This window comes from Anolis sagrei, chromosome 5, assembly GCF_037176765.1.
Source record: "Anolis sagrei isolate rAnoSag1 chromosome 5, rAnoSag1.mat, whole genome shotgun sequence".
NCBI lineage: Eukaryota > Metazoa > Chordata > Lepidosauria > Squamata > Dactyloidae > Anolis > Anolis sagrei.
In genome coordinates, this window is record NC_090025.1 from 12388423 (window position 1) to 12400925 (window position 12503).

The 12503-nt window shown below is 41.2% G+C and overlaps 1 protein-coding gene across 1 annotated transcript in view; it reads right to left on the reverse strand.

Moving 5' to 3' along the window:
- Positions 1-252: 252 nt before the first annotated feature.
- Positions 253-12503, reverse strand: part of NPFFR2 (neuropeptide FF receptor 2) — a 49610-nt gene continuing 37359 nt past the window's right edge. Inside the window, exons 2-4 of the mRNA XM_060779408.2 lie at positions 7677-8019; positions 4825-4924; positions 253-2080 (exon numbers count right to left, since the gene is read on the reverse strand). Of these exons, the coding sequence (XP_060635391.2) occupies positions 1234-2080; positions 4825-4924; positions 7677-8007 (1278 nt within the window). The 5' untranslated portion in view covers positions 8008-8019 and the 3' untranslated portion in view covers positions 253-1233. The remainder of the gene's footprint in view (positions 2081-4824; positions 4925-7676; positions 8020-12503) is intronic.

The following is a 12503-nucleotide window of genomic DNA, read 5'->3' on the forward strand; positions in this document are numbered from 1 at the left end:
AGAGTGTTATAATTGTGTAGAATGAAAAAGCAAAGATATATTTTCCAATTGTTAAAAGCAGAGAGAAATATACAATTCTCCAACATAAGTCTTTCTTCACTTTGTACTCCCAGACATTCTCTTGTTTCTAGCAACCATGACTTTTGATTGTGATAAACATGCAAATCTTTGCTTATTTTATTCTCACATGCATGAATAACTTAAAAAAGGTTTTTTCTCTCTCTCCCAGGCAGAGGTTTCATATATTTTTTTAAAAAAACTTTGCCAGAATTTTTTTGGGATCTTACATCTTTGTAAATGGACTTACATCTGTGAAAATTAAACCTGAGCAATAGCATAACATTGGTTTTCAGCAGAGGTCCGCTGCAGAACTGTGAAAAGTGTCCAATGAGCACTGAAGTGCATTGTGCTTCGATATGCATTATCCTAATGTGCTTCAAGTGCTCTTGTCCTGTTACTCACATTTACAATTCAGTACATATGTAGCACTAGTTACATGTTTGTAAAGTTAGGTAATCTAACGGGTCCTTAAGGATTCTGGAAAATATTTCCCAATTGGGGAGGGGTTTTTTTTTTTTTTGAGGAAATATGTGAAAAACCTTTTGAATAAAATAAATTGCCCTTTTGTGCTAGGAGATCATACTTGCACAGAAAGTAGACTATTTGGCACAAAATACAATGTTCTTGGACAGAAAAGGGTCATTTTGACAGACCAGCTGCCACCTAATCCAATGCACAGTTAAAGCATCCTTGCTGGATCACAATTCAATCTGTTTAAAAACATCACAGGAAATTGAGTCTACTACCTCCATTATTCAACAGTTTTTATCACTAGTAAGCTCTTTCTAAAGTTTGGTCAAATTCTCTGTTCATAAAACTTGAACTTAATAGTTTGGCCTCTGCCCTCCAGAGCAGCAGGAAATAACCTTCCTGTACCATCTGTGTAAGAGACATCTGTAGCTTGCCTTCACGTCACTGCACAGTCTTCTCTCCTCCACACCATATATAGAGGGCAGTGGCTTTCTGCAATGTTCTCCAGATAGCCTTATTCCCAGACCCTTTGTTTCCAAATTGATAAAGGTGTGAGCACAGAATCCCTGCTTCCCCTGATATGATACAAAAAGTATATAATGTACAGGTATCAAAGTCTGAAAATAGCAGGTGTCTTTTTTTGCCAGATAGGGCCTGAAGGCCTAGTTCACTAAAGCTCCCCAACCCAACAGTCAAGGTAATTTATGTCATGTCTGGTTTCACTCCATTATTATTACAAGTCTTCTCCAGGCTTTCCATCATTAATACTTGGGTGGTGCCCATCCAGTTCCCCTTTGGAGCTGACTGCTCTGCAAGTGTGGGAGCAAGATGGTGTGATGGTGTCTGGGGAACAGCTGCTGGCAAAATGGCATTGCTTGGTCCCCGTTGGGAATAGATTTCCCTGGGAATTCCATCTCCAGAGCAAAGCTGAAGCCGGAAGGCTGCTTGAAAACCTCGGCGGAAGTTCTCATTGAAGAAGCCGTAGATGACAGGGTTGATGCTGCTGTTGAAGAATGCCAACCAATGAGCAAAAGGGTAGACATAAATGTTAATAATTTTCAACTGATTTTCACTCAGGTCAGCATAGTCTGAGAGCATTGCCAAAGTCCACAATGGCAGCCAAGACAGAATGAAAAGAAGGGCTACAATGATTAGCATCTTGATGACCTTCAGCTTCTTCTTCTGAACAGAGTGACGCTCGTGCCCTTGCTTCCCACAGGCAGGTAGGGATGTACTGAACAGGGTGATCCCTATCCGAGCATACATGATGACAATGAGAGACAGAGGTGCCAAGTAGATGTTGGCAAACAGTACAGTTGTGTAGATCTTCCTCATATCTTGGTTGGGCCAATCCTCCCGACACCAATAGATGGGACTGGTCTTGTTGCCATCACCAAGCACAACACGGAAATGCTTTTCTTCTTCCACCTTCAGCATCACAGCAGAAGGGCACATGATGGCAATGGCTAAAATCCAGATGACAGCTATGATAAAAATGGCTGTCCATATGGTGAGCTTTTGTTTAAAAGGATATACAATAGAACGGAACCTGCAATGGAGGGAGAAAATACCAAGACATTAGTGGAATTGCAACCTTTCTATTATATTTTCAGCATCTTTTATCTTAAATCTCCAAATATTCCTAAATTAAAATTTTCCACATGGATGGCTGAAATAGTGACACTTTGCTTTTTGATGGCTCAATGTACACAGAATTTATGTCCTACCCAAAATGGTTAACATTTTGGATACATAATTTTCCTTCCAGCTCAGTGTATAAGGTGTATAAGAAACATGCATGATTTTCATGTTTAGATTTAGGTCCTAACTCTAAGCTATCTCATGATGTAAGTATGTGTAAATACAAGTATTTCAACATCTCAGAAAAACTTCCAGTCCCAGGCGTGTCAGTAATGTACTCACACTTCAGATTTCCAAAACATATCTTTCTGTAGCTATAGTATGGAGAGAAATAATGCTCAACATCCTTCCACTCATCTCTCTGTGTTCACTGCAAGGTTCATGATGCTGTGCCTTTGAATGATGGTGGAAGGATTTCATATTAAGTATAATTGCCTTCTAAACAGTTCCAGAGGAACCCTGGGAAGAGCTGTACAGGGTGGCTTCCATGTCAGTAACGTGGTGGACCTTTAGTTTGACCTTTAAATGAAATATCCCAAGTATTGAACCCTGAATATCGAACTCAAAAGAGATTTAGCACCTTGAATAAATTTCAAAGTAATCCCTGGCTTGTATTCATGCCTTGAAGGCACAGGAGCTTCCAGCTGATCCTGCTTGTGAAGTGCGCATCTATATTTAATAGGATGGTCCATCTTGTGAAAATGAATATCTCTTTCTCTGTCTATCGTTATAATCCCAAGTTTTTGCAAATCTAGCCTTGGTTCACAGGGCTGCGATTCCACATTTGTTCCTATTTATTTATTTATGATGGATTTGCATGTCATTATTCAGCAAGAATTTCTAGCGCAATTCATATAGCTATTATTGCAGAATTATATATGTAGAGGCATATACGTATACTATTTCTGAATGAATGGCCCCCCACGAGGGTCCTTCTTGGAAGTCCCTGAACAGACTCAGAAGTGGAGTGGGCAGATCAAAAGACAACCTGGCAAAATGCCACTACCCAAAAGAATCCCACGCCTTGTGTAACTGTGAAGCAGAACAGACAACTCTGCATCTGTATGCTTGTCCACTATGCCCTGCCTCATGTACAGAGGAAGAATTGTTGGAGGCTACAGATAATGCCATTGCTGTTGTTCGTTTTTGGTCAAAAGATATTTAGTTGCCTGCGCTCCTTCTATTTTTATCAGTTTTATACTAATTTATGCAATGCTCTTGGTACAAAATAAATAACCATTTCTGAAGACAATTAGAAGCCCAAAGTACTTGCATTTATTTTCACAAGCCCAATATGATTATGACTATAAATATGGGCATCATTCCATTTCACTAGTTGTGCCATTGTCTAATGACCTCACCACATGGATGAGGTCCAGCAAAGTGCATCAGGGCTAATAAAATACAAGCATGTGGTAGAAATAGGAATAATTCTTTAGTATGTTTTTGTAAGGTAAGGGAAAATTTGGGATTACTGTATCAAGAAATTCATGTTGGGATAGAAAAGGAGACATGGAAGAGAAATTAACCTGTACTTCACTCCTAAAAGCTAGCTTTCATTCATTCATTCATTCATTCATTCATTCATTCATTCATTTATTTATTTATTTATTTATTTATTTATTATTTACTTTGCTTATATACCGCAGTTCTCAGCCCAGGGGCGACTCACTGCGGTGTACAACACAGAAAAACAGGTGAAAATTACAAGACACAGTATAAAAATCCACAATTCATCATTATCAAAACATCCTCATCAAAAAACATCATCATTACTACAAAAGCCATTCCGTGTCGTCTCATCGTCAGAACCACAATCCAGAATCATTTTCCGTTGTTCATTCCTATGGACAATTACCAATCATTGCACTTCTTGTTCAAACGCCTTCTTAAATAGCCAGGTCTTTAATCTCCTGTGGAATATCATCAGGGAGGGAGCTAGTCTGATGTCTGCAGGGAGGGTGTTCCACAGCCGAGGAGCCACCACCGAGAAGGCCCTCTCTCTCGTCCCCGCCAGCCATGCCTGTGAAGCTGGCGGGATCGAGAGCAGGGCCTCCCCGGATGATCTCAAAGTCCTCGTGGGCTCATAGGTCGAGAGGCGGTCAATTAGGTATCTTGGGCCGGAACCGTTTAGGGCTTTATAGGCCAATGCCAGCACCTTGAATTGAGCCCGGTAGCAGATTGGCAGCCAGTGGAGCTGGTACAGCAGGGGGATTGTATGCTCCCTGCGTCCCGCTCCTGTTAGTATCATGGTTGCCGCACGTTGGACCAATTGGAGCTTCATGTGAACCTTCAACTAGTTGGAGATACCAAGAAAGGAATCTGGTATCCTTGACTCCCCAATAAATTGCTATATCAAAATGATAGACTTCCTGATCATAAGATCCAGGCTCTGCTGATGCATTCATCCATAATGCTTGCCTTTTCTATCTTCATACTCTCCCCACAGAAAACCTTTTTGAGGGCAACATGTTGCGACTTCACTCCACTGGTTTGTAATTATGCTTCTATTCATGTGCAACTTTGTCCTGATTTTCCTACACTATGTTATAATCCCCTACAGATGATGAATTGTAACTTTGGCTAACAGGGATGACCAAATTTACATTTTTTGTATTCTGTAGTGATTTCCTGGCCCTGAGGGTGTCATACCTGTCGACAGCAATGGCCACCAAAGTGAAGACAGAAGCGGAGACGGATATTCCCTGGACCATTCCATTCATCTTGCAGGCAATATTCCCAAAGGGCCATCCTGTGATATAAAAGATATTATGTCTGATGAAAATGTCACATCAGCAGTAAAGGTGATTTGGGGGACACGGTTGATATAATAAAAGCAGCCATCTCTGCTTCATTATGAGCTCATACATAAATTGAAGGATTTATCAAGAAAGGTACTGACAGTTACATCAAAAGGTTGCACCTGTTAGAAAGGTGACAGACACTCTGAGCATTTGAAAAGGCTAGCATCACTATTGATCATCAAGAGCTTCTGAGGAAGTACAGAAACCAAAGCAGGACTGGAACAAAAATTATACAGTTTCTTTGAAATTGATCGCTCTCTATACACAAACTGCATATTCCTTATAATTTCAGAAGTAATATTTATATCCAGTCATGTCAGAAGTAAACTGGAATTGTGAAAATGCTTGTACATCTATACATGTGTAACTCAAGCTTATAAAAATCACAAAATCATATCTGGAAGAGACCACAAGGACCATCCAGTCCACACCATTCTGCCATGCAGGGAAGCACACTCAAAGCACTCTCTACAGGCAGCCAATTCATAGGGATCAAGAGCTGTTACTCTCAAAAATAACCCTCACTAACAAAATGAAGTTCAATGGGGACAAATGCAAGATACTTCACTTAGGCAGGAAAAACGAAATGCAAAGATACAGAATGAGGGACAATGCCTGGCTCGAGAGCAGTACGTGTGAAAAAGATCTTGGAGTCCTCGTGGACAACAAGTTAAACATGAGCCAACAATGTGATGTGATGGCAAAAAAGCCAATGGGATTTTGGCCTGCATCAATAGGAGCATAGTGTCTAGATCTAAGGAAATAATGCTACCCCTCTATTCTGCTCTGGTTAGACCACACCTGGAATATTGTGCCCAATTCTGGGCATCACAATTCAAGAGAGATATTGACAAGCTGGAATTGTGTCCAGAGGAAGGCAACTAAAATGATCAAGGGTCTGGAGAACAAGCCCCATGAGGAGCGGCTTAAGGAGCTGGGCATGTTTAGCCTGAAGAAGAGAAGGCTGAGAGGAGATATGATAGCCATGTATAAATATGTGACAGGAAGCCACAGGGAGGAGGGAGCAAGCTTGTTTTCTGCTTCCCTGGAGACTAGGACACGGAACAATGGCTTCAAACTAAAAGAAAGGAGATTCAAAAAAGAAATCCATTCTGGATAGAAAAGGTTCTTGGAACTAACTAGCTTAAATGAGCTATCTTCTAAGGAGACTTGTGCAGTCAGGCATGAAACCCAACACAAATAAGCACACTCCATCATATTCCAAGATGGCATATTCCACTGTTGAGCAGCTCTTACCATACATTCCTAATATTTAGCTGGAATCGCTCTTCTATCATTTGAATTCATTGCTCCATCCATGACCAATCTTTGGAGGAGTGGAAAACAAGTTGGCTCATCTTCAATATGACATCCTTTCAAATATTTAAACATGACTGCCATGTCTCCTCTTAACCATGTCTTCTCCAGGCTAAACATAGCCAAATCCCTAAGTTGTTCCTCAAAGGGCCTGGTTTTTAGGCCCTTTACGATTTTTGTCACCTTCCTCTGGACACTATTATAGTATAAAAGTACTATTATTCCCTCAGTCTGTAGTCTACAAAAACTCACAGATTGCTTTCATGTGTATTGTCAAGCCAGAACACATTTTACATGAATTGACTCCTTTTCCACCAGCTTTCTTAACTGTTCATCTTCTACAAACATACACTGAAAATGAAATTATATTGCATGGACACTTTGGAACATTGTCTGTTTTCTTCAGAGCTATCCTTCCAAGTCCTTCTATCCAAGGTGCCCAAATATTATTCCAAAAACAGATTCAGCACCATGGATGGGAACAATTAGCTGCCACTGTCAGAAAAAATGCAACCTTTAAGATTCTAAACAAAAAGGCAAAAGAGGCAAAATGATAGTATGAGGGTTATCTAGAAAATAAGGTTTCGAGACACGTAGCTCTCGTGGGGAATTTTCGTGGGGGAAGTTGCTATTACTGCCGTGTAGTGGGAAGCCAATGAGCAGTGCTAGTCATCAGTATCTCATCAACTGGCATTGTGGTGAAAGTTAGAGATGAGTGTCCTCATTCCATTTCCCTCCAAGTGCCAAGTCTGTGCTGTAATAAGCTACCTAAGTGCTAAAGGCATGAACACTACTGCAATTCAGCATGAAATCATTTCACTTTATGGAGAGGATGCAATGTAAGAGAGCATGTGACAAAATGGGTACAGCATATATTATGAGACCATGAAGAAACTTTGCAGAGCCATTCAGAACAAACATTGTGGGATTCTGACGGTGGGTGTCTGTCTCCTTCATAACAATGGGCCTCCGCACACCACTCATGCAACAAAAGAGTTGTTGAATTCATTTGGTTTGGATGTTTTAAGCCACCCCTCTCACAGCCCTGATCTATCATCTGTTCACTAAATTGAAGGAACACCTTGGTGGAAAACACTTTTCCGACAATGACAAGGTAAAAATCAAAGTGACAAACTGGCTGAAAAAGACAGAGGGAAACTTCTATGCCACAGGCATCAAAAACCCATCCCACGGATGACAAAATGTATTGAACTGAATGTTGATTATGTGGGGGGGGGGGGGGGAATGTAATACCTATGCTGCAATCTAGGTAAGTTTTATTAAAATATTTTCATTCTTTGTATTTTAAAACATCTTGTAACCTTAGTTTCCAGATAACCCCCATAGCTTCCAAACTTCAAGGACAATAGTAATAAGACATACCCGATATAATGTTATCCAATAAAGTGGTAGGCATGCAAAATATCCCCACCAGCAGATCACTGACGGCCAGATTCAAGATGAATAGGTTGGTAACAGTGCGCATGTGTTTGCTCCTCAAGACGATGAAACACACCACTCCATTGCCCATCATGCACAAGAGGAAGATGAACAGGTAGGAGATGATGAAGATAGTAGCTATGAGTGGCTGGTGGAGGTAAAAATCCACATAGGAAACATTGGCCTCCATGTTGCAGGCACTTGGGTATCCACTGCAATTTCTCATATGAAGTCCACTGATGGAAGGGCTGAGGTCCAGATTCTTCTTCTCCATCTTCAACTGCACCTTGTATCAAACCAATGAATAAATGGTCAGAGAAGGGGAACAAGAAGACAGCATAGGCTGGGGGGGGGGGGGCTGGTTAGAAGGGACTCCTGTGTAATGCTATTTCCAGAAATCTTTTCCAGAAAAAGACCCCAAATGTAAAAAGAAATCCATTAAAATGGACCATTTTCTTGAGGAGATGTCTTGGCACACCACTCTTGCTGAGACATTCTTTCTGTTCAAGGAGACAATTTGCAAATACACTTCATCCCTACACAAAAGGAGCTTGTAGCACCTTAGAGACAAAGAATACAAAGTTAGTAGCATGTGTTTCTGTAGACTAAAGGCTTGTCTACACTGATGACAGAAATTATATTGAACCCTGTATTTTCTTGGCCTACGGTGACACTGCAGGGATTCCATTAATGCCATACATATCGTGTTGAGATCACTATAACAGGGAACACATTTCACCTTCCAAATTTGCCTCAAAATTAGATGGTCCAGATATCCAAACTTTTGCATTATTTTTGGCCACATAGCCATGGACATTCTGTTTTCTTGCCCCATCACTTTTCATGCAAATAAATGTATGAGTGAATGTGTCTTTAGTGTAAATATATGTATTAGCTGTTCAGTAAGCATCAATAATAATAATAATAATAATAATAATAATAATAATAATAATGCAGACTGTGCAAGGAAGCTAATGAAACCATGGACCATATCCTCAGCTGTTGCAAGAAAATTGCATAGACGGACTACAAACAAAGGCAAAACTCTGTGGTCCAAATGATTCACTGGATCTTATGTCACAAGTACCACCTACCAGCAGTAAAGAATTGGTGGGATCATAAACCTGCAAAGGCAGTGGAAAATGAACATGCAAAAATACTGTGGGACCTTTAAATCCAGACTGACAACGTTTTGGAACACAATACATCAAACATCATGACTGATGTTGCCATAGCAGGTGACAGTCGCATTGAGGAAAAACAACAGGAAAAACGCAGTCGTTATCAGGACCTCAAAAGCAAATTGCAAAGGCTCTAGCATAAACCAGTACAGGTGGTCCCAGTGGTCATCGGCACACTGGGTGCCGTGCCAAAAGATCTCAGCCGGCATTTGGAAACAATAAACATCAACAAAATCACGATCTGTCGACTGCAAAAGGCCACCTTACTTGAATCTGCGTGCATCATTCAAAAATACATCACACAGTCCTAGATGCTTGGGTAATGTTCAATTTGTGATTTTGTGATACGAATTCCAGCATATATATTTTGTTTGCTGTGATATACTGTGTTTTTGTGTCAGTAAAATAATAATAACAACAACAACAACTTTATTTTTGTATCCCACCTCCATCTCCCAGAAGGGACTATGTAGTTTGACACCACTTTAATTGCTAAGATTCTACGCTATGGAATCCTGGGAGTTGTAGTTTCACACTATCTGGAGCCTTCTTTGCCTCACCAAACTACAAAGCCCAAAAATACTACAGCAATGAAAGTGGTGTCAAACTGCACAAATGCTACAGTGCAGTCTATAAAAGATTATGCTACCAACCTTGTTTTCTCAGTTACTCTCTGGAGTGTTACAGGTCTGAATTGCATACTGAGATTCTGGATTAATGCAGCTATGTATTTGAATGCTATTCCATCCCTAGTTATTATACCAGCTGGCTGCTACCCAAAACGCACAATATTTTTCATTAAAACTTCTGCAATGTAATGATTTGCTCCCAATGTGTCCACACACAGTTTTTAAATTCTTCAGTGTTTCCATATGATTTCAGAATAATTAGGCATAAGATATGGTGCAAAGTGGTGCTGAATGACTTACATACAAACGTCAGCATTGCCATGGCGCCAACAGAATTCTTGTCCTTATGATACACAGCAGGCAAGATATATTTGAATAAACAAATCAAATCAGGCATAGATATTGCTTAACACAGCTTGACCTTTTAGGCTCAGCTTGGCAGCTGTTTTCTAAGGTAATTCCAAAAACCTTTTAACAGATTAGTGTGAAGACGGAAGCAATAGGTTTTGCAAAGGAAATGGAAAATCGGAGTGGCTGAAGGGCAGGAGAGATTTCTCATGCAACATGAAGGAATTGTCGGTGATGCAAATGAAGAAAAGAAAGCTAAGGAGGAGAGAGAATTTGAAGGGTATGGGAGCCATCAGAAGGAAAATTTAATAAGCCCAGAAGCAGAGAAACCAACAAAAGTGGAGGATTTAGAATTGTGGAAGTAAAGAGGAAGGGAATCAATAGGCACTGGGTATTTGTACAATTGGGAGATCACGGGGTTAGGGGAGAGGCAGTTTTAGGAATGAGTATCATTTTCACATATTCGCATATTTAAGCTGCAGTTGTCTCACATATATCCATCATAAATTCCCAGTTCCAATACTCCTTTCCGAAGTTCAAGAAAGTACCTAAACAGCAGGCATTAACAAGCCAAAAGCTGCAGATACCACAGAGGGGCCCCTGATGACGCCCCGGGTTATACCGCTGAGCTGCTAAACTTGCTGACTGAAAGTTTAGCAGTTCGAATCTGGGGAGCAGGGTGAGCTCCCACTGTTAGCCCCAGCTTCTACCAACCTAGCAGTTCGAAAACATGGAAATGTGAGATCAATAGGTACCACTTTGGCAGGAAGGTAATGGCACTCCATGCAGTCATGCTGGCCACATGACCTCGGAGGCATCTACGGTGTATCTGTCTGAACGGATCTCCCTCTACATCCCACCTCGGAGTCTAAGATCTTCTGGGGAGGCCCTGCTCTCGACCCCGCCTCTATCACAAGTGAGATTGGCGGGGACGAGGAGCAGGGCCTTCTCGGTGGTGGCCCCTCACCTGTGGAATTCACTCCCCAGGAAAATTAGATCAGCGACATCCCTCCTTTCCATTAGGAAAAAATTGAAAACATGGATTTGGGACCAGGCATTCGGACAATTTGGCAGATAAAGAAAGGACTTTGACAATCGACAGGAATTGACTAAGTGGAATGGAATTATGGAACTCTGAAAGACGAACGCTGAGCATGAGATTAGTTTTATTGATTTTGTTATATACCGATTATTTTAACTGTGATAATTGTTTTAACTGCTGTTTTGTACGTATGTGTATTTTGTGTAGGCATCAAATTGTGCCTTTTTGTAAGCCGCCCTGAGTCCCCCCTCGAGGGTTGAGAAGGGCAGGGTAGAAGTACTCGAAATAAATAAATAAAATACGGACAATGCTGGTTCTTCAGCTTAGAAATAGAGATGAGACCACCCCCCAGGGTGGAGGGTGGAGGAAGACAAAGTTGTACATTTTTGGTGCACCTAAGGAAGTCTAACATTTCCATCCAAGCTATGAAGCTCCAGCTGGTGGGGATTGCCTTCTTCAGCAAGGCTGTGGGCTTTGAGGATCCATGTGAAGCATTTAGGATTAGGAAACTTCTAAAAGGATGGAACAGACAGTCACCACAGTGCCTGGATGTTAGGGATTCCTCATCTAAGAGGAAGGGGAGCAGGAAAGTGTTCAGGAAACAGAAGGGGAGTTAGAATCAGAGAATGAGGTCTTGCAAGTGCCCATATTTCTGGAAAGGCAAAAGAAAACAGAGCAGAGACATCGTTCAGCTAGAATAGCTGCTACAAAAGCCAAAGTAATTGGGAACCACCATAGCACACCCTGCGTGGGGAATTCAGGACTATAAATCAGAAGCAAGAATAGTTAACTTTTGCTGGTAAGAAACGACCCTGATGCTTATACCTTCACTCCCATCTGTACCTGCTTTGAGTCTGCATTTGAGAAACTGCCTGTAAGGATTTATTGGTCAATGCACGTTGTGAGGCTGCTGTTTTATTTTGGACTTTATCAGGGAATTGAGTATTGTGTCTACATTACGACTTCTTTGCCTTCTTTTGCATTATACAACTGTGTGCACTGTTCTCTTATGTTTTGCTGAAGTAAAGCATTTTTATTTACTTTCAACGTGGTATTAAGGCTGTTCTTGAGGGGCAAATCAGGACACTGGGTTCAAGGCAGCCCCTCCCTATACAGTATTCCCAGGTTGCTCATCTCGGAACTCAAGAGGATCTGCACTTCTCACTATGAGTTTAAGTTGTTTTCCGTGGCTTTCGCCACCACCTTTTTTGGGGCCCTCAGGTTGTTGGAGGTAGGAGCAAGCTCAGGAAGGGAATTAAACAGATCAGGAAGGACATTGAAGCTCATGGATGTGGTTGTTCAAGGTAGCAAGTTAGATCTCTGTGTCAGGAAGTTCAAAATAGACCAGGGCAGAAAGGAAGTTACGTTCACCATCCATGAATTGAAGAAAGGGCAGCTCTGGCCAGTTCAGGTCTTTGCCTGGTTTTTGTGTGCCAGAGGCCCAGCTCCTGGCCTGTTGTTTGTACACTAATTACTTCATCATACTAGGGCATGGATCCACTTTAAATCCAATTTCTGCCTCCTGCAGAATTCTGGGATTTGTAGTTTAGTGAGGCTGTTAAAGGCTCCT